This window comes from Morone saxatilis, unplaced genomic scaffold, assembly GCF_004916995.1.
Source record: "Morone saxatilis isolate NCDOM2014 unplaced genomic scaffold, NCSU_SB_2.0 Contig0, whole genome shotgun sequence".
Taxonomy (NCBI): Eukaryota; Metazoa; Chordata; class Actinopteri; family Moronidae; genus Morone; species Morone saxatilis.
In genome coordinates, this window is record NW_023339650.1 from 14,615,773 (window position 1) to 14,638,118 (window position 22,346).

At 39.9% G+C, this 22,346-nt stretch overlaps 1 protein-coding gene across 5 annotated transcripts in view; it reads right to left on the reverse strand.

The window, feature by feature from the left end:
• The window catches only part of myom1b (myomesin 1b), a 25,889-nt gene continuing 3,543 nt past the window's right edge, over positions 1-22,346 (reverse strand). For 4 of the 5 annotated variants that reach the window (XM_035651900.1, XM_035651882.1, XM_035651867.1 and 1 more), the window contains 34 exons: positions 21,289-21,446; positions 20,997-21,089; positions 19,447-19,535; positions 18,976-19,017; positions 17,203-17,364; positions 16,876-17,037; positions 15,051-15,192; positions 14,672-14,871; positions 14,359-14,412; positions 14,102-14,226; positions 13,780-13,963; positions 13,519-13,693; positions 13,313-13,434; positions 8,349-8,545; positions 8,147-8,273; positions 7,645-7,829; positions 7,442-7,556; positions 7,201-7,357; positions 7,010-7,116; positions 6,848-6,892; positions 6,613-6,749; positions 6,352-6,496; positions 5,472-5,531; positions 5,302-5,369; positions 5,085-5,198; positions 4,142-4,201; positions 3,792-3,879; positions 3,673-3,711; positions 3,462-3,567; positions 3,044-3,207; positions 2,831-2,867; positions 2,543-2,565; positions 1,970-2,025; positions 1-1,865 (listed from right to left, as the gene is read on the reverse strand). In XM_035651900.1, the coding sequence (XP_035507793.1) occupies positions 1,605-1,865; positions 1,970-2,025; positions 2,543-2,565; positions 2,831-2,867; positions 3,044-3,207; positions 3,462-3,567; positions 3,673-3,711; positions 3,792-3,879; positions 4,142-4,201; positions 5,085-5,198; positions 5,302-5,369; positions 5,472-5,531; positions 6,352-6,496; positions 6,613-6,749; positions 6,848-6,892; positions 7,010-7,116; positions 7,201-7,357; positions 7,442-7,556; positions 7,645-7,829; positions 8,147-8,273; positions 8,349-8,545; positions 13,313-13,434; positions 13,519-13,693; positions 13,780-13,963; positions 14,102-14,226; positions 14,359-14,412; positions 14,672-14,871; positions 15,051-15,192; positions 16,876-17,037; positions 17,203-17,364; positions 18,976-19,017; positions 19,447-19,535; positions 20,997-21,089; positions 21,289-21,416 (3,969 nt within the window). In that variant the 5' untranslated portion in view covers positions 21,417-21,446 and the 3' untranslated portion in view covers positions 1-1,604. The remainder of the gene's footprint in view (positions 1,866-1,969; positions 2,026-2,542; positions 2,566-2,830; positions 2,868-3,043; positions 3,208-3,461; positions 3,568-3,672; positions 3,712-3,791; positions 3,880-4,141; positions 4,202-5,084; positions 5,199-5,301; positions 5,370-5,471; positions 5,532-6,351; positions 6,497-6,612; positions 6,750-6,847; positions 6,893-7,009; positions 7,117-7,200; positions 7,358-7,441; positions 7,557-7,644; positions 7,830-8,146; positions 8,274-8,348; positions 8,546-13,312; positions 13,435-13,518; positions 13,694-13,779; positions 13,964-14,101; positions 14,227-14,358; positions 14,413-14,671; positions 14,872-15,050; positions 15,193-16,875; positions 17,038-17,202; positions 17,365-18,975; positions 19,018-19,446; positions 19,536-20,996; positions 21,090-21,288; positions 21,447-22,346) is intronic. The other variant, XM_035651874.1, reaches the window with a different exon arrangement.

The window sequence follows — 22,346 nt, forward strand, 5'->3', positions numbered from 1 at the left end:
TGGGGGAGGTACATGCTCATTTTTATTAGTCTCATTGAGAAACAGGGGAATAGGAAGTGATGCAATAATGACTAAGTGATCTAACAGACTCTTACAATGGCGTCGTTATCATCACAATCATGAATAAAGGAGGCATCATAATCATTAATGATAGAGTGTGAAGGGGATGTCATAACAACGGTGAATAACATGAATAACAATAACGAAAGTGGGCAAACAGACAGTGTTCACTACAGACAGGGAGACAATGGAAGTGATGTCATGATCACAACATTCAAATTATTGTGAATAATAATAATAAAACAGGACTGAATGTAAAATCTGATGAAATGGCACATTACATTGAAGGATCATGTTTTAGCCCATTTGCAACACATTTTGTGCACTTCTATTGTTTTATTTTGAAAAGCATACAATGTGTTTTTAGCTCAACCCATGTGTTTTTAATGCATTTAAAGAATTTCTAAGCATGTTCAGCTATCTAACTTACTACCTACAGTCGTTACATAGCCAAGCGTTACTTCCCAGGCTAAGGAGGGTATCGTAACTAGACTAGCATTTCCACTATGTAATGCTTTTATATCCACACATGGCCTAGATGCTGTCAAAGCTTTGGGTAACATCAGCAGCTCTCTCCTACTCTTTGTATGACAGAACCATTTGAATATGTGGAAGAGTTATCAACAAGTCCTTATCCTAAAAGCCCTTAGGTCTAAGCTCTTGCAACACTAAACAACATTTTAACTGCCAAATGCAGCGACATGAACATTGTTTGAACACCATAATTTCTCGATTTTTGTAAGATGTTATTTGGTAATTCAACTAAAACAATGCATAAATTAAAAACCCATGTGTTCCAAATCCCCTTTAGCACTTGAATGCACCAACCTGACACATGCTTGTTGTTTGTGATTAACAAAAAAAATTATGACTTATGACTGTTAATCATGACTTCACATGTATTTCAAGCATGTTTCAGGTCTCTGCAAAATGCTTTCCATATTTTAATAAAGTATAAATTGTTGACTGACTTACTGAAAATGTATGGATCAATCTAATGTTATTGTAACTGGTTGGCAGTAAAGTCAGTTTAATTTGTAGCAAATGGGATAAAACATGTATTCATATGGCTTTTTTAATATACATTCCACACTAACTTCATGATTTCTTTTCCATGACTTAGCGTTGCATCCTATCAACACAACATTTCTTAAAACTATTATCTTTGGTTTTTATATTGTCAAGTAATTCTTTCTTCTTAAGCAAACAGAGTGATTTATCTCCCTGCATGCCTCAACTTTACACAAACACAAAGTTCAATTGCACCAGTAACATTTTTGAGTGGACATGATGTCACAAATGCATTTTTTAGGTTCAGATTTGTTATCATTGGACCAAATGAGGACGTATTTATTTAGTTTTTAAGTTACAACTCACACTCTGGATATCCTCTCTGAACTGTTCGGACATTTCATTTCAGATTCAGCACCTCTAGAGTTTATATTCTACACAAAACATCTAACACACCCTCAAGCCTTTTTCTTCCTTTAACTGTTTCCAGTGTTTTTCATTTATACATATTTACGACAAGATTTGGACCGCTTTTATTTTTTCTTGCCGCCCGCCTCTTCGGGGATGAAGACACTTACGGTGAAGTCCCCGCTCTCTGTGCCGTACTTGTTCTTCACCAGGATGCTGTACTTGCCAGAGTCCGCTGTGTTCACGGCGGTGATGGTGAAGCTGGCAAACTTGCCTGACTCGAACTTGAGGATGCAGTGGTCGTCGGACGTTATTTCCCTGTCGTTCTTCAGCCAGGTGACCTCCGGTATGGGGTCGCCCGAAATGTTGCAGGTGAGATTGAGGGCCTGGTAGGAGGATAACATGCAGCACACACCCATAAAATTATACAGGAATGACAATTACATTTAGGCTTGTGTGCAAAATATCAGAATCAGCAGAAACTGTTTACCTTGCCCTCCTGTATAGTGACCACATCAGGCAGACCTCCTGCTACTCGAGCACGACCTGAGAGAAACAACGTTACGTTCAACAATAGATACATACATTTTATTCCTATTGCACCTTCAAAAACTAAAGTGCTTTCCAGAAAATAAAAATCCTGTAAAGAAATAAATAAAGTAAACACATTAGGAAGGAAAAAACAAATGTTGGACTAAAAGTCAGTCATCATGGCAACTTTTTGGTGTTTTAATGCAAATGGAAGTCAAGAGCTTTGTCTTTTAATTAAAGATGGAACTATTATACATAAGGATATTAAATATATATGAGTATCTATAAACATTTATAGTCTGAATAATGTATTGCTTGAAACGTAATAAGTGGAATCTTGACTTTACAGGCAGTATTAGATGGAAAGTGTAAGGCTAGTTTAAAGTCTGAGTTGCAGCATTTTGAAACTCCATTATACAGTATCTCTACATAATATATGAAGGACAGGTCTTATTGATGATTCAACAGCTGCCTCTCATTCAGGCCTAAAATCTGTCGAACACAAAGCCACTTTAAACACAATATCACTTACTTCTTTCTGCAATAGCAGCAGCTCTGAGGAGGTAAAAAAAAAAAAGAGGAAACAACAAATTGGGTCAAAGGTGCTGAGAATCAGAAGTGAAAGTTAAGACTATGCATACTTCTTCATGCATTTCCTTGAATCAGAACAATTGTAGGTTTAAATTGACATACAACTTGTCTATTGGGAAAAGTAATAAGATGTCACATGAAGCACTTCAGCATGTGTATCTTTATTCATGCTGTGATTGTGGCTACTTAAACTAATAATATAACAGTTATCGAGTTGTTAAAAACTTACTTGAGTCTCTGGAATTCTGCAAAAGCGTCGTCAAATGCTGCAAAACAAAACAAGGTTGTAGGAAAGTTACACAAGAAATTCAGCTTGTGTAGATACACACAAGAAATCGGAGTTACAGAAAGTACAAGAAGTCTATTAGAGAGATCAAATGTCTTAAGAAATCACAGATTTAAGCAGCTAAGAGAGAAGTTTCTAATATGTTGATGGTCTCACCTTGACCAGACAGCTCAACAGTCCTCCTCAGGCCACCTTTCCCATCGTTGAACTCAATGGCATACTTGCCCGTGTCTTTCTCTGTGGGCTCTGTGATCTGCAGCCACAGCTGCTCTCCCACCACACCACTCTTTATACGGTCAGAGAAGGAGATGGCTGAATCCCTGACAGAGAGACGATACAGAAAGCTCTGTGACACGTAAACATGGAAACACGAGGAAGACTACAGGTGGACAAAGCACTGACATACTGTACTATTATTCTACAGACATAAAATCTGTCTCAAAAGGCACAAATTTATTTAATTTACACATTCACATTGATATGGTGAATGAATAGATAAACCATCATTCTTAAAGAAATCAGCTTAATAGTGGCTGTAACGCATGTCAAACAGCAGTGTAAGCACAGAACGTACTTGTAGTGCCATGTCACTTGGAGTAAATCGTTATAGTAGCTGACAAATGTGTAGAGTCGGATGCCTGTTTCTGTGCTTGTGATCTTAAGGGGAGTGGAGGAATTGGCTGTAATTGAAGAAAAAAGTCACAAAGAGGTGCACATTTAAAACATGAACATTCAAAAAGAATCAGGCACCACATTATTTGGGGAGAAAATGTTTATCTTCTTACCGATAAAACTGAAAACTTCATTCATCAAGTCTTTGAAACCTAGAAGAGAATATATATATAGTGATATATTTGCTGCAGTCATGAGATAATTTGTTATCTTAGTGTGGGTGTAAGGTTACCTTGATCTGTCAAATTCAATTCGGAAGTGTCCGTTCCTCTGTCATCCTTCAGAACAACCTTATACACGCCAGAATCTTTCTTGGAGATCTGACAGAGAGAGCAGGAATGTTAGACTCAGTCGTAAAAACAACACTGAACAAGGAATATGATTTGTATTCATTAGAAAAGGCAAGCTTTTCTCTTCTGCTACGGGTGCTGCAGAAAACACATATATGACGCAAAAAAGCAAAAAAGCCGACAGACAAACAAACAAACATCGATTTAAAAAAAAAAAAAAGCATTCTCAGGCAGAACGGCAAAACCAGAGGTGGCCGTTGGCCCATGATGATAACAGATAACTGATCCCAACTTTTAGTCTTCTCCAGATTAGGCTGTCGACATAGTCTGCTGTGTCTGCGGGGGAGTCGCGCTGAAATGGGACACATGTGACATCATGTTTATATATGTTAGACTACCTGGAAGGGATGGACTCACAGACGTTTAGAGACGATACAGTGTAATGGGAATGAGTTACAGAGACGCAAGAATGGAAAAGAGGGTTAGGTGAAATTTGAGAGAAAAGTGCAAATTAAAACAGAGGAGAGGAAGAAGACAGAAAAGTTAGAGAAAGTGATGAGGGCGTCCGACAATTTAGTTTGAATGAATTTAAGGCCATTGTTAGGTCTTAAAGGACCAGTGTGTAGGATTTAGTGGCGTCTAGCAGTGAAGTTGCAGATTGATTTGAATACAGCTTGTAGGAACTCACATAAAACATGAAAGGTCCTATCTAAAGCCAGTGTTATATTTGTCCTTTCTGGGCTATACTGTAGAAACATGGCGGTTCAATATGGGGGACTCCGTAGAAGAGGACCTGCTCTCTCTGTGGATAAAAATGGCTCATTCTAAAGTAATGTAAATGCAGTGATTCTTATTTAAGAAAATGTGATTTCCGCCAATAGATCCTCCTAAATGTTACACACTGGGCCTTTAAAATATGATATGTTAAATCTATTTTAAAGAGAAGTTATGCTGGTTATTTATATTAAGACCTTTTAGGAGTTTCCAGATATAATTAGTAGAAAATAAATGTTTTATCAACTCCCTTTTTGATCATTTTTATTCTCCGACTTACTCAAAGAACTCATCTTGTGGACCAACACTGAGGTGAGAGATGCCCAGAGTACAGACATAAACAGAGCTTTGTGTTTACATTCATATATGCAAATGAATATAGAGACAATTATACAGTACAGAAATATACATATATATACATAAATTCAGACTTCACACAGATTTTTTCCTCATATTTTTACCTGAGCAATTTCCAGTTTCAGCACTCCCTCGGTGAAGCCGAGATGCTCGTCTGCTTTGATCTCACGTCCGTCTTTGTACCACAGCGCTGAGGTCTCCTTCTTCATGTTGCCAACCTAAAATGCAGCAAAACACACAAATGTGACAAATAACGACACTTACGGTATTTCTTTAAAAGACTGCAGCATTATAAAAAAAATCTTTAAAGTTCTGTCTGACCTTGCATTTCAGCAAAACGCAGCACTCTGGTGTCACCTCATAACCCAAATACTCGATAAAGTGAGGACCTGGAACAAATATGGTTATAAAAATGGAAATCAGAACATGTTCTGTAAACGTTGATGAAGTAGAGCTGAAACCTTTAGTCGATTAATTGAATTGAGCCGTACCTTGCTTTCTGAACCATTCTTTCCTCTGGAACTCTGATTCCTTCTGCAACTCCTTGAATACTGCAAAAGAGTTTACAATGTTAAACACTTAAACACTTAATCCAACCACAAAATCTAATCATGTGATACATGTTTGGTTGCTATTAAATTATGTGCTAACATGAGTGTAGTTTGGGATCAGTGTTGCATGTCTGAACTGACCAAACGTAGCCTGAGGAGAGCCAAAAACCCGCTTTGACCAATTTTAAATGTTCATTTAGGAAATTATACGTTTTGTCCGTATAATTAGGTAAAGAAAAATAAAGGTCTTTTAGATATTGCAGGTCTTTTATCACACACACAAAAAAGTTTAATTGTAATCAAATTAAATGAAATTTGATTTTGGGTCATGCTAATGCTGAATGAATGCTATAAAAATACATGAAATCTAAAATATATTATTAATGTGTGTAACATGATTGATCTGTGCAGGATGCTTTTATATATGATTGTACAGACAAACGTACAATTACAATTACATATCATTATTATTATCACTATTGTTATTCAATACTGGAATATAGCCTAACCTTGTATTAATGGAAATTGCTCCATCTGGTAACACTGATAGTATTTCACTATGTGATTTCTTAAATGTTTTACTGCCCTCCAGTGTCCAGAACTTAGAGTTGCAGAGCTCTGCATTACAGCTGTACATACAAAACTAAGGTTTTAGAAGGCTTATGTAACAGCAATATATTTGTACTAAAGCTGATTTCTTGCATCACTTTAAATCATCTAGTATCCACTGATTCTCCATGGAGTTCTAGCCTCTAAAACGGTATTCAAACCAAGCAAAACTCTCATTAGGAATGACTTTATTTTGGTTGACTGAACATACCGTCTCCTATCAGTACCAAGCTGGACTGGTTGGTAGCTTTCCCATCCTGCAACTGGAAGGTAAAGGTGCCCTCGTCAGCCGGGGTGAGAGACTCCATGATCATCTCAATCACGCCGGTGTTCTTGTCGAAGTTCATCTTGTATTTCTGCAAACCAAAGACGACACCTTTTTAAACATAAAATCACACACAGAAAACACAATTCCAAGATGTATGAATGAACACAAAGTGCTGAGGGTTCATTTCCTTTTTTGTTCACTGACCTCCCCCTGAGAGAGAGCATTATCGTTGAAGACGTAATCCACTTTGCCGCTAGCTGTCATCTTTTCTGCCTGCAGCCAAAAGCGAACTCTGCCCTTCTCCAGCAGCTCCACGGCCAACTCTGACTTCAGGGGAATAACTAGTTTGAAGAAAGAGAGAGAGCCAGCTCAAAGAAACAGTCCAGTTCATGACACACTTAAAAACAGCAACGATGAGATCTGATGCTTAAACACTCACTGGGAAATTTGTGTTCGTGACTGATCTCCAGCAGCCTTTTCAACTCTGACAAAGATATGGGAAAGAGATTCATAAACAAGAGGTCAAAAAGCAAAAACTGAAGTCATTTTATTACACTTAACTCTTGAAATGTGTGATTTTCCTCTGGACTTTGTGACCTACCTTCCTCAGAGAGAGTGTAGCTGGATGAAGCACCATCAGTGTGGGTGACAAGACATGAGTAAATGCCAATGTCCTCCTCCCCTGGAGTTTGGAAAACAGCTTTGGACCTGCAGGGAAAACACATTATAGGAGTAATAAATAAGAACACTGAGTTATTTGGTGTCGATCAAGGTGTCTCAGCGTCATCTTACTTGTTTCCCTTGGTCTCTACGGTCAGGCGGGAGAAGTCTGTCATTTCCTCGTAGTTCTTGGACCACACAAATTTGGAGTCGGCGGTCATGTCACAGCATTCAAAGTTCATGGAGATGATACCGTCATCGTCAACATCCACAACTATCTCCTTGGTGCCTGAAACCCAGAGATGATAGAGTTAAAGGTTGAAAGGATGAACCCGTAAGGCTCTCGTCACCACATTTGAACATTTCTTCTTACCTGGTTTGGTCAGAGCTGGGACCGGCTCTGTCACATCTGAGGTTTTTCCAACTCCGGCTTTATTCTGAGCGCGCACACGGAACACATACGTCTCTGTTTCCTTCAGATTCTTAATCTGAAAAACATAAGAACAATAACCAGATTACACACCAGCTACTGCCGCTCATGTAAATAAATCTCCCATGTGAAAGTATGACAGCGACCTTGAGATACGCCTTCTCCGTAGCCTTATTGTTGACCCCTCTCCACGCCTCCTCTGGTGCGTCCGCCTCCTTGATGTCGACGTAGAAGCCGTTGACAGGATCACGGCCCTGGTACACAGGTGGTTTCCATAGCAACACCAGAGAGTCGCTTCTCACCTCTCTGATCTGCAGGTCGTGAGGAGGTCCTGTGGTCCAAGTTGGAAATACAACAGGTAGGCTAAAACACTGCAGATTAGTAAGTTTGATTATGTTTTTATTATTATTTAAGGTGGCAAAAGGTAAGAAATGATGTTGTATAAAATGTGTATGTTTTACTGATAATTGATGTTCAGCAGCAGCCAATCACAGTGTGAGCAGGAGGAAAAGTTCAATTCAGGACTTGCTGATCTTGACTTTATACTTTTACGTTTTTTGTGCTGCTGGTTTAATGTTCTATGTGTTCTTATTGCTTGTTTTGTTACTCTTTGCTGTTAATTTGTTCATTTATAGTGGCCTAACCAACCTGGCACGGCAATGGTCCACTCCTCGCACAGGAAGGTGTCACTGGGCAGTGACGGGATGCCGACACCTGCCATATTGGCCGCCCGCACCTGGAACTGGTACTTCCTATTCTCCTTCAGATCAGACACCTGGAGACAAAACCTTACTTATGAAATTGTCCTATAGGTCTTTAAAATCAACTCTGTATTTGGGGTTAGACTCACCCTGTAGGCCCTCTCGCTGACAGCCCTGATGTTGGCCTCGTGCCACTTCTCCGGCACGCCATCGATGACCTCACGGTAATCCACAAAGTAGCCGGTGATGTCAGCACCGCCGATGAAGGTCGGCTGTTTCCAGGCCAGCACCATGGAGTCGCGCACACACTCCAGGACACTGATGCCATAGGGTGGAGCAGGGGAGGCTGGGAGGGCAGAAGACTCTAATTAACACCATAATCCCTCAGTGGGGGGACAGGGTGATGTAATGAGAAACTGAAGCACTACAATGAGGTGATACTTTGATTTTCCAAAACAGTTTTTTACACCTCCGTCCAGCTGTTGTTGCTGAAATTCTTATAAAAATGCATTTCATGAGTTGCTGTTGAACTTCAGCGTCTCATTACTGAGAACCTTTCCGTTTACAGCAGGTATCAGCTGTTTTACAACTCACTTTCTTCCATGGCCAAAACATTACATCACCACTGGATTGTGTGTGACAATAGTAGGTGAATATCTGCTGTAACAGGATATTGTCGAGCCCACAACACAATTGCGCCTTTAACCTTTTATATCTTTTGTATTTTGATCTGCTTTAAGGCTTAAACAGTTTGAGATTTGGGGAAATACAGTTATTTGCTTTCATGCTGAGAGTTAGAAGATCAGTACCACTCTTATGTCTTTATGCTATAAATGAAGCTACAGACGAGGAAACACGGGGGAAACATGTCTCCATAGCTTATGCTAAGCTAAGCTAACCGGCTGTTACTGTAGCTTTAACGGATATGCACGAGAGTGGTATCAATCTTCTGAACTAACCCTCGGCAAGAAAGCATATTTCGTAAAATGTCATATCACTCCTTTATACTACTAATTAGAATGGGTAAGTAGTTATATATTATATTGAATATGTGGTAATAAAATACCAACAAAGGGCACAGTCATTTCTGGGACTTGTTTGAAGGAGTGACTGTTAGCAAAAGGTCCAAAAGCAGGGTCACGTAACACAGTGATAATAAATTGGACTGTCGTACACAAATAGTCACGTGAACTTGACACCCTCCCCTATTTAGGGGTGAGAAGTTGGTCAAAGTGCCTGAGAGGTGGACATCTGAAGAAGTACACAGTGCACCACCCAAAAGGTCTTAGGTCACAAGTGTCCTGCTCTTGGGTTGGTCGGATGACCCACTTTTCAAGTACAGGGAGTGATTATCTGGCTCCTGCCACAACATACTTGTGTGTGTGTGCTTGTATGTTAAAGTGCTCTGGCTACTCAATGTGATGGCAGATCCTGAGGCGCCAGGTGATTGACGCCGCCCGAGCCACCAAGTGAGGAGGTTGTGGGAAAGTGGTGGCCAGCAAAACTGTTGACAAGCGTGACTGTGTTGAGTTAAAGTTTGGTGGTGTTTTACAGTGACTTACCTTAAAGAGAAGAATACCAGTAGAGCACTTGAACAACTGTTTATTGATAATTAAAAGCATGTGAATGTAAAAGTAGAACCTTGCAGAGACGCTTTAACAAGGGGAATCATTCTTAAATTACATGGTAAAGTCAGAGTAGAATATGTTCATGGATTCCTAAGTGGGGGGGCGGGTGTAATTGCTGGAGTATTTGTAGTGTGTTTTTAAGTTGACAAAAAGATTTTCATCTCTGACCGGTGCTCACCTGCCGACTCTCTCCTGGGCCTCGCTGTCTCCCGATTAGCTGAAGCATCTACAGAGAACTTACATGCCTGTTTGGTCTCAGGCTCACGGACTGTCTCTACAGCCTGATCCTGAACCTTAGCAGGGACTGCGTCTAAGAGTGCAGCTTTGGCTATGTCAGTAAGTGAGTCAGAAACTGAGTCTGACACAGACTCTGAGACCAGGTCTTTTGCCAGGTCAGGGGCCCAAGACACACTGCCTCTCTTGCCACCCTTGCTTTTATTCTCTGCGGGGTCGGGCTGTGCTAGGCTTGAGCTAGCAGCTCCGGCCCCCTCCCTGGCTTCAGTGTCAGCCTGAGCTTTACTGCGCTTTTGTATAGTGTCAGGGGGGGACTGGACAGTCTCATGCGTGCCCGTCCAGCGTGGCCTGTGCTCAGTTAGTTGGCCCACGTTACCCCCCGGCCCCATCTCCGGCAACACACCATGAGGGATGCCGCCCCCTACAGGAGTTAGCAGAGAAAAGCAAAAGAGTTAAAGTTAAAACAGGCAAAAGATCCATACAGAGAGCAAAAAGAAGACAAGCAGAAACAGAAAGACAGAAAGCAATATTCAGTACATCAGCTTATCAAATACAGTAAAATGTCTTCATCTGACTGAGAGTGAAAAATGAAGACAAGATGACCAACAAGTGACATCCGCTGTGAGGAGGTGAGTAGAGTTCATTTGGGATTATGAGAGCATGCAGATGAGTGACGTAGAACAGCCAATGAGTGTGGATGTGCAGGCTTTGCACCAACCCTTTATGAAAAAAATACTGTGCTTTAGTAACAATGCCAATAGATTTAATCACCTCCTAGATTTCCACTCAAAAGATGAAATAACTGGTGTGTCGAGATTGACTGTTACAGCACACCATGATCTAATTCATATGAAGCTGTGTAACTGTGTCTGTTTTTCCTCAATGTTAAAAACTGAAGGCTGTAACTTTTCTTGTAATAAATGTCCTGGAAATTAATAGTAGATAGAAATAGTTATAATCTAGAACTGTGGTTGAACTACTGATTGCATTCTTTGTCATAGTTTTACCAATACGTCTGCCTGCAGAGAAATACATTCGCATTTTTACTAGTTGTGCTTCATAAGGGAAAACAGAGCATGCCGCTCAGCACAAAGCTGGCCAGTGAATGAGTGACATCCAAAGGCTGGAAGTTATGTTAGTTATAATGCAGTGAGACTTTAGGGAACACATGCAGGAGGTCAGAGAGAGCGTCTCTCACATTTATCACGGCAGCAGGATTGGTCTGTTTTGGACGTGTTAGGGCTCCAATTCAATATTATCATTAAGCTACTTTCAATGGAATCATATCTTGGTAATGTGGAGATACTGAATCAGTGCTTTACAGATTCTCAGCTCCTTCACCTAAGATAAACTAAAATAAACCATTAGGGATCATGTTTTGCATGTGTAAAGAGTTTTTTTCCTGATGTAAACTGGAAAAATACCATGATTTCAGCCATAACATTTAGCTCCAGTAGATATATAGGATACATATACAGAGAGCCTCAAACCTCCTTTTGTTCTTTAGCTCCTTATGTCCTTTTAGTATAATTAGGATGATTCAAAACCAGATATCATTACATTAAATATAAAAAGTGTTCGCTTCTGTAAAAAGATATAAGCTTTTACCAGTGGTGGAATGTAACTAAGTACATTTACTGAAGTTAGTAACTAATAATAATTTAATAATAGAATATTGTGAACCATTCTGCATAATTAGTTTGCTGATAATACTTTTATTCAAGTAACATTTTGAATTCATGACTTTTATTTATAATAGTATTTTTAGACCATTGTATTTTTACTTTTACTTAAGGATCTGACTACTTCTTCCATCACTGGCTTTTATTACAAAGAAAAAAATATTTTCAAATAGGAAAAAAAAAGTCTTAAACTAACTCAAATTCTCTTGCAAGTCTACTGAACTCAGTGCCCTGTCTGTCTCAATCATGCTGTAAGTCACTGGAAAAAAAGTGTACTTTTTTGTCAGGGGAAACCGCCTAGATGGTACAAAAATAGCCCCTAATTACCTCAAACCGCCCAAACACAATTTTTATCCACCCAATCATATAAAAAGTAGGCCAATCTGGCAGCACTGCAAGTACATAACGTACATTAAGTGTCATAAAACTGTGTATTTCATAAATAATTTATAGTCTTGTCATTTAAATTCAGCTAACTATTAAACAGAACAATACCACTGCCCGGTTAGCTGCTAAGAGAGAGGTTAAGACAGAGAAAGTCAGTGCAGTTTAAGGGTACCGATGGGGTGGGGGAGGTGTGTGTGTGCTGGTACCTTGAGCACCATGTGGGGGTTGCCGACACGTCTTGTGCCCAGGATAGGTGAGGGAAATGGGGGGTGGTGGTGGTGGTGGTGTGTGACATTGGGCTGGTTTGTAACAACCACTGAATTGGATCGCACTGACCCAAATTAGAGGAAGTCTACAAGTCCTGACCCTGACCCTGCCTCAGGCTGTGCAGGGAGGAGGAGGAGGAGGAGGAAGAGGGGTGGATGTGGCTGGACAGGGTGGGTGCGTGGGGCACATAACGTGACAGGGTGACAGAGTGGAACCATGGTGGAGAAAGTGTGGGAGTGTAGATGCCGATGATATAAAGAAGTGAAGACAATAGCGGTAACCTACAACATCATGTTAACATGTGAAGGAAAATACCAATTCTGGTCATTTTATGTGTTTTATCCAAAACTGTAGCAGCACTTTAAAGGAAAATTACACCAAATGTTTAAATTAATCATCAGTCTGTGGTTTTGAGTGCATTTCAGGAGTCATTTTATGGTGAAATGTGATCTTTTTACACGTACCTCTACTTCAGAAAAAAATAAATGGGTTTTGGCTGCATTGCATTGTGTATAATGAAGAGAAAATGCTATCATGAGTTGTATCTGTTGCATCTGCAATGTTGATTTCTCTACATGATTGTTAAGTCTAAGGAACTGATATTTTAAAACCTCATAAATAGCTTAAATATCTAAAATAATATCCCTTATAATTGTCTGTGTTTATCCTGGAACATCAAAGTATGAATGTTTCTCTTGGACAAGAGATCCTAATATTAATGAGACTGCCTGATTAAATAAAGATTGATATAAAATGAATACAGAAATGCAGACTTCAACACCATCAGCTGATTTTTAAACATTATATAAGGATATTTGTCACATAAACAAACAACAGCATAAAGTACCATTCTCAGTATCCTGTGACTCCTGCATTACCATCTCGTATTATGATATGAACATTGGTTTTACTCACCAATAGCAGCCTTAACCTCCACAGGCTCAGACTCCTGGGAGAACTGGCTGAGCCCTGCTGCGTTCACTGCCCTCACCCTGAACACGTATTTCTCTCCTGTCATCAGACCGTGGCAGATGAACCTGCAAACAAACCGGCAATATGTTTCTTTAAAAGCAACTAGCCTTTATAATTCTTGGTTAAAACAGAAAGAGGAGTAGTTTTACCTGGTGGCATTTACAGGCTTGTTGTTGCACGGCTCCCACACATTGCTGTCCACAATACTCCCCTCGATGTAGTATCCCACCAACTCTTTGGCCTCACGGGACGCTTCCCAAGACACAACAACTGATGTGTCCGTGTTTCTGGTTGGGACAACTTTGCCTGGGGCAGATGGGATATCTGTGGACCAGAACATGGGTCATTAACTGAGATTGTAACATTGCTGCTGTTATGATGTCTGTGCGTATGTTTATGTGTTTTCTGACCAAGCTTGTCGCCAACAGTGGTGGACTCAGTTGGGTCAGATGGCTCGCCGACACCGGCAGAGTTGCAGCAGCGGACGCGGAAGCTGTAGGATTTCCCCTCGGCGAGATCAAACAGTGCAAAGCGAGGAGATTTGACCGGGATCTCTGTGTTCACCCTCTGCCAGCTGTCTGTGCCCGAGACACACTAAAACAAAAGCAAGGATACAAGGTCATCTGTCACAGAAACACTGGCATGTAAGTTTTAGTTCACAGGTAATGGTGTGTTTTAATGTGGATTTTTCCTTTAATAGGTTTAAAATGAAGTTAAATAGGTATAATTTACCTTTTCCACATAGTACATGACCCCCTCAAGGCATTTCCCTCCAGGTGGCTTCCAGCTCAGCACCACGTAGTTCTTGGTTGCCTCTGTCACCTGCAGCTCAAGAGGTCTGCCAGGGACAATGCTCTCTGATAGTCAAAAGATTAGGAATTAGGTCCCTAAACACAGCAGACGTGCAGCAGACAACGTAACCTTCGTGTCACCGGGTGTCGTGGATATGAATGATATAAATTCTTGGTATTAAAAATGAGATTTCCTACCTGCAGGCTCCTCCTCTGTGACAATGATTTGGCCAGTCCAGGGAGCAGAGGTACCTGACAATAAGTATGATGTGATGTATGAATGATGTAAAATTGTTTTAACAGGTTTCAACATTTCCATATTTTGCTCCAGTATTCATTTTATTTTATTTTTTGGACCATTTTCACATAAAAAGCTGTTTTTCTGTTGTGGAAAAGCCTTTGAAGCATTAGAAAATGGCCCACCACCACACTTATAGGTCCAATAAAGCTCTTTAAATATGGATAGCAGACTGGTTGTGTTTGACCAGACACACAGTAAACGCTGCTGTACCTCTCATGCGGGCGCGATCAGCCGGGTCCATGGCAGCCACCGGCTCAGAGACCCTGGACGGGCGGCTCATGCCACTCTTGTTTACAGCACGCACGCGGAAGGTGTAGGAACGGCCCTCCACCAGACCAGTGACGGGGAAACGGGCAAACTTTACCGGAGTGTCATTGCACTGGATCCAGTGGTTGGTTCCAACCTCACATCTGTACACATATTACAGTATAAATCTTATATACTCAGGTTTTTATTAAAAGGATTTTTAATTTTATGGGGGATTTAGTACTGCTGTTTATATATCAGCCATATTCTTGCTTGCACTATTGTGGTTTCATACATTTTTAGCAGCATTAGAGTAATAACAGGCAGCGACATATTGACTAACCTGTCCACAAAGTAGCCCAAGATGGAGCTGCCACGATCGATAGCTGGCTGCTTCCAGGTGACAATAATGTAATCCTTATTGGCATCAAGACAGCGCACATCCAGAGGGGCACCAGGGGCACCTTCAACCTCAGCATCAGAATCTAACACAAACAGTAACAACACCGTCACGATTGTCAGTATGAATAAACACTCTGTACAAGTCCATTGTTTTTTATTTATTTATTTACCTTTAAGCCAAAGATTTGTCTGTAATAAACTGATTCTACTGTAGCAGGTTGTTTTAAAGTGAGCTGTGTAGCTGCAGGGCTTGATGCCAGGAATGTTTCTGGTCCTCAAGTCAAACCCAAGCGGAGAGCAATCAGCGGCAGGAGGACAGAATTAGCAGTAGCCCGCCCCAGAGTGAAAGGGGATAAGAGAGGTGACTCTTAAAGAAACATAAGGGTAAAGCCAGGGCGCCTACTGTAGAGAGTTGCATCATAAAGTAAGAGCATGTTTTAACTGGGTACATGTGTACATATGTAGCCTGTATTTTACACTTTCTTTTGTGTTTTCATTACTTAGAATTGAGCTGTTTTTACATCTACAGAGGAGGGGGGTCCTTCTTCCACCAGAGGCTACCAGTGTTTTTACCACTGCCCAGAAAGGATAAATCATTTCACATTTTCACAAAGTTTTGCTGCCACCATAAGTTTTCTCCTACACCGCTTGGAAGGAACTGAAGCTGTATTTTCAGCTTCAAATGGTTGCAAATCTGGGCAAACTTTCACCACTAGACGCTACTGAATCCTACACAACTGGGTCTTTTTTAATATGGCAACTTAATTGAATGACCACTTAAGGAGATATACGGTGATAAAACAAGAGGAGATAATTATAACCAGAGTGTTTGAGCTCACAAAGAGCAGTAAGGAAACTGGGCAGCCTATTGTTTCTCCTTGAGGCAGATATTTACAGTATCTATGTGCACTCACAGCCAGACTCATTCCATAGCTGAGCCCTCTGAGAATAGCCTGACTGCAGCCAGGATCGTATAGCGTTTTGTTATGGAGACTGTACCTGGCCTTTTCTTCACTGGGCGACCCTGAGCTGTAACAGGGGGACAACAGAGTCTATTTTCCAGCATGTTCATGCTCAACATGTGTAGAAGCTGAAGCTTTAAAGGTCAGATTGTCTCTAAAGGCAGCAAAGATAAGCTTCACTGACCGCTTTTTCCATGGTATTCAAACAGATGCCAGGGAGTTGCCACCCGGTGGTGTCTCTATTAGTGATATCCTATTTAAAACCACTCCCTCACATTCAAACACTTTGACTATTAAATGTGGTATTGTCATCAGGTGCCAGAGGACGTGCTGTTGTGACTTCGACCTTGATCCGATGACATACTTGACAAAAACAAAGCTGAGGGAATCAGGCTGCATTAAACTTGTGTTGACTTGGATTGCAGCGAAAATGTCTGTGGGGAGATATTTTAGATATGTAACATTTTATGGAATTAAAGGCTTGAGGACTTTTTCTAAATGTACCTGAAGTGAGATTTGAACAATGGTCAGCATGGCCACAAATGTGAGTCACAGCAACATTGGTGCAACATCTGGATATGACATTTAGGCAAGTAGCAGTTGATTTGGGGCATATTCATAGTGAGCTGTTATCTCAAGATACCTCAAGATACCTCAAGATACCTCAAGATATCTCAAGCAAAATAAATGTGTTTCTGGATGAGAAATGTAAGGGGGTTGAAACTTAACAGTGCACATAAAAACTTTAGTCTCCCAAATGAGATAGCCATCTTTACACGTTACTTTTAGAGAAGGTGTACCCACCTCTGACAAAGATATAGGCTGAGTAGGTTTCATAACCAGACTTGGTGGTGACACGCAGAGTGTAGAGCCCCTCGTCCTCCTTGTTGAGGTGTGTGAGCGTCAGTGTGGCTCGATCTCCACTCCAGTGCATGTGGTTCCATTTAGAAGGAGACAGCAGAGCATCTGGAGAAAAAATACATAGGATGGCTCAGTAACATGCGTCACTAATATCCCTCTTTATATGCAGAAACATGCAAATGGAAAATCTCTATTTATTCAACTCAATTTCTACTTTGTTAGACCAACCAAAGTAGTACAGTAATCCACATCTTGGATTCATCTGCTTACCATTTCTGTACCACTGGATCTCTGGCTGGTAGCGTTGCAGGGCAGGGTAAATGATGACCGTACATCCCAGACTCATGGTCTCCCCCTCTCTTCCAAATGATACACCAAACCTATCAACAATGTGAGTCTGGAAGGTGATGCCATACTCAGACACTGGGCCATCTACAGACAAAGCATGAAACAGCAGAGTCAGAGTTTGGACTGGCATTATTGTGTTAGCATACACACAGCAGACAGGAGGTAAGACGACCGTATTCAAATCAAGTGCAAGAACAAAACATTGCACTGTGAAAGAGACAGAAAATGATCATGATCAATAATCATATCCAAAAACATGAACAGCTAGATCAAAACTTTTCAGCCAGACAGAAGAAGGTGGACACATATATCACGTGTAAGAATAAAGGACAACAAACATATACAGACCAAAAAGAGTGACTCTGAAACTACAGTATAGAGCTCACAGAAAGAAGTGTGGGAAATATCACAACATGTTGTCATGCATTAAACAGTGAAGCAAAACAGACATGTGAAAACCCTTGCTGAAATAATAAATAAAAGACTCAATATTTAGTGATATAAGTTGTTGAATTTGTGTTAAAAATATAATTAGCACATTTATTTACACATTAAATGTTTACAATATATGTAGGATTAAATAATAAAATAAGAAACCTACTTTGTAACACTCTAGTTTTACCAATACATTCTACTTCAAAGACTCTGTCAACTATAACACTATTAAATGTACTCTCATTTAATGGAGATGCATCTTGCACAGTCCTTCTACCCAGTGAGAACATAAACTTACAAGGTTGCATATCGCAACATTGGAGACGCATACAAAGTGGAACCGGACAAGCTGAAAAATCTGTAGATTTTTCCAGGTTAACTATTCAAGGAGAACTGTGTACTTCCAAGTGGCCATGCAAGGACGCAGTCAAAGTGGTCAGTGGAAACACCAAGTTCACCAAAACGTTTTCAAACCAGATTCTTGTGACCCTGTTACCTTCAGTACTGGCCCCTGCATTGTCGCCGCAGCATCAAGAAAACAAAAAAGTTGTTAGTGCAGTAGCACCCATTGTCTTTTCCAGCCCCAAACCCACCACATCCCGCCAGTTAACACAGCATGAGTAATGTTAATATTATCAAATTATTATTATTTTTTTAGAATGAGCAAGAATTGCACAATGCCAACATTAAAGCTGCATTATTTTGACATTGAATCAAATGCCTGGTCTACATGTAATGTGCAATAAGTGATATGTTACCTAATTGTTTAGCTTTGTGGGGCCTTTTAGCTCACAGTTTTGGTTTTACAGACAGAAAATCTGCTGTTCAGTCTCAGTTCTCTCATTAACTGTGCTTCCAGAAGAGGGCAGATGTTTTAAGCAAATAGGCTCTGATACAGCAGCTACAGTACAGTACATGCACAGTGCCAAACAGCAGACAGACAAAGTAAGCAAATAGCTAATGAAGATCAAACATCTTGCAACTAAAGACACAGATATTTATCTCAAGAGTTAGTGGAGACCAAAACAGAGCTATAAAGCTATGAGGAGAATTTATTTATGACTTATATTTATCAGGTGGTGAAAAACATAACAGGTATAATGAGCAACTGTTCACTAACAGGTTTGACTTAATAAGATGGAAATATGTCAAGGCTGTGTCTTTCAGCTTGTTTTTCTGCCCCCTAGTGGACACTAATGCAGCTTTAAATCCACAGTACAGCATACAATAAAAACTCAAACTTAAAAACTTCAGACTTACGTCTGGGTGCTGGCAGGGACTCATCAATTTCACCTTTGAACCCTATAGAGAATAAGAGCAGTCGCTATTAACATACATATAACACATAGAGGGGAACTGCATGTACAGAATTATACTGACAACAAATCAAAATCATGTAGGAAATGACATACAACACTTCAGTTTTACCTTAAAAATACTAAGCAAAGTGTAATAGATATTGTATATTTTAGTAACAAGTGCTTATTTAGAGTAGTACAATTACCCTTGAGTATAATTAAATAAAAAACATGACAATTTACTTTAGACGTACTCTTGACTTTTTATTTCAAATAACCAAATAATTTAAAGTAGGAAAACTTTAAAAACTACATTTGGAAACTTGGAAACATACTGATGCTTCTTGGGATTTTAAATTCAAAGTTGTGTTTGAGAGTTTGTTCATGTTGAGAGCATTGTGGGTGGATAGTTTTAGGACTCGGTGAAACCTACTCTTAACAACGATGGAGGCAAAAGCAGACAGCTCTCCCTTGGAGTTCATTGCAGAGACACGATACTGCGCTGTGTCATCAAAATCACATCTGAAAGAGGAGAGCATCATGTGATCAATGTCCATGATACGCATCTCTTAAGGATTCACATGTACAGTGCCCTTCCCCCACCTTAACCTCAGCCCTCTCAACCATGTAAATAATACCAACTATGTGAGCCCACGACTGTAAAGTGCTCCGTGACTTCTGACCGGGAATACTGTGGCAATAAATAGACACCGCTGGTGATGTCATCTGCACCAGGTGGTGTAGGTCTCTGTACCGGGGCTATGTGCATTAAAGTTTCTGTTGTGTGAAGACCAACAGTTAGACTACTGTCAACATAATCTAATAAAATGTGATAATATAATTTGTCCTGGGCAAACTAAAACTAAACTAACTAAAGCTAAAAGTAGGTTTCCATTTTAACACAGCAAGCATGAGGAGGCATTGGTGTGTATGTTTATTGAGCTTTATCTGAACTTCTTAAATCGTGCCCCAAGTCTCCCAATACCTCTCCATATTATAATAAAAAATAATACTGAAACTAATAAAAACTAAACTGAAATGAGAAAATCAACTTTAAAACTGATACTAAACTGAATTGAAAATAAAATTTAAAAATGAAATTCAAATAAAACAAATTGAAAATACAAAACTATAATAACTCTTTGTTATCTGTGGCAGCCTGGGAAATAATGTGGCTCCTCTCTGGCTCACAATTCAACATTCTCAGTCTGTTTGGGAAAGGTTCAATTCAATTCAATTTTATTTGTATAGCGCCAATTCATAACAAAAGTTATCTCAGCACAGTTTTCAAACAGAGCAGGTCTAGACCGAACTCATTACAGCTTATTGGCTAGATGGACACAGCCAGTGCTAAAGTAAGGTGCAGTATGAATGGATGATGGTTATAAAGAAATCTTTCCCCTGAAGAGGGTTATATTTATTTAAATATGAATTACTTAATTCACTTATAGAATTGTTCATTTAAAGACACAATGAAATTAAAAATAAAGTTATAATCCTTTGTCCTTGTCATTCATTTACTGGCACATCTAAAAAATATTATTTTCTTGTCCTGTAATATTAAAACATACAAATATGTTTGATGACTTTTCTTGAGCTTTGGGGATCAAATGTGATTTGGGGTGACCAGCTAACCAATCATACTTCCATTACATGCTTTTCTACAGTCTATGGTCTGTTATGAAGGTAAATATTCTTACAAGCTGTATTAAACTCGATTAAAAGGGCCTGAGATCTAAATTCTGGCTAAAGCCTGTGAAACAAGAGATGAGGAGCTACAGCTAATAACAAGCCAAGCTAAAGTAAGAACAAGAAGTCTACACAAGCTAAGTTGTATTCAAATTTCAGGGCTTTCTGCAATGTTTCTTCTGTATCTACAAAACCCACTCGTTATATAAATATTAAACAAGAGCACAATATATTTTAGCTGCTTTTTGAGAAGAATCTATTTGGAGAACTGTGGATGGGAGAAGCTACACCTACCTGTTAATCTCCAGTGAGTGCACGCTGTATCTGCTCTCAAGTTTATACTTGCCAGGGTTGGAAAGAGGGTCAATTGCCACATTGTTTTTGTACCTTATAGTAGGAGGCAGAGAACATGAAAGAAGACAGACCAGAGGGAACAGACAGAACTTAAAGAGGATGAAACCAAATCAAGAGGACAATGATAAAGCCATGGAAACTAGGTGAAGCTCAAAGGAATAAGCAGGATGCTGAAGGAACGGAGAAGATAGACATGAGGTTATGCTGCAGGTGATGTATGTATGTGACCTACCATACGACCCGGGGGTCGGGCCAGCCACTGACAGTGCAATGCAGCCGCACGCACTGCTTCTCCCACACGGTGTGGGAGCGTGGTTTAATCACAAACTCCGGGGGATGCATCAGGCTATCTTCGTTCATGCGCTTAAAGTGTTCCTCGTGTTCATGGATCTACAAACAGAACAGCACTTAAGCATTAAATAACTCTGGACAGTTGTACCTTTACCAACACATAAACTGTTAAACCAAAACAAACATTTCAAAAAACATCACCATATTTCACCATTAATTCACAATGCATAGTTGTGGCAAAAACAAAGCTTTTACATACACAAAATGAGCAAGATTCCAACATATAACATTTATTTGTTTTACACATGCAAGATGTACGACAACTGTTATGAGTGTGAGTGTGTGTTGTTCATTATGTCCTGGAATATCTAGGAGTGTTGAGGCCCCATCTAGTTGTGCATCCAGTAAGTCAACACCTAATATGACAACACCACTAGGACACTGCTTCCCTGTGTCTCAAGGAACACGATCTCCTGAGGAATTTGGCACCCGGTAGCAAGGCTATCTGGCAGAGTGGAGACGGATAAATACAGTGAGGGGGTCGCTGTGGCTTTTATGATGCTTAATGAATGGTCAGATACTACTTGCCATAATCACCCAGGGACATAAATAACTCCCTTGTGTAAGGAGTAGTAGTAACCACTTAGCCACAGGCACTTGGTGTTCCTAAGCAGCACTACAATTAATTAAGCTCAGTTATGCAACTTTGCAGATGACTTAATCCTGTCACTGTATGTATACTGTATAATAATAAACTTAAATCATGGATTTCTTTTTCACTTTGATGTCTCAAGTAAGACATTTTGTGATGTTATAAAAGAGGATGATGTACTTTGATGATATCACAAGTAACAAATGATAATTTGTGGTTCAGTCAGAAGGGTCTACTGTGACGCAACAGGTAACAACAACAATCTGTGATATCATAAAACTGAATGGTCAACTGTGATGTCACAAGTAAAAAAAGCCACTCTGTGATGTCATGAAACAAAATGGTGT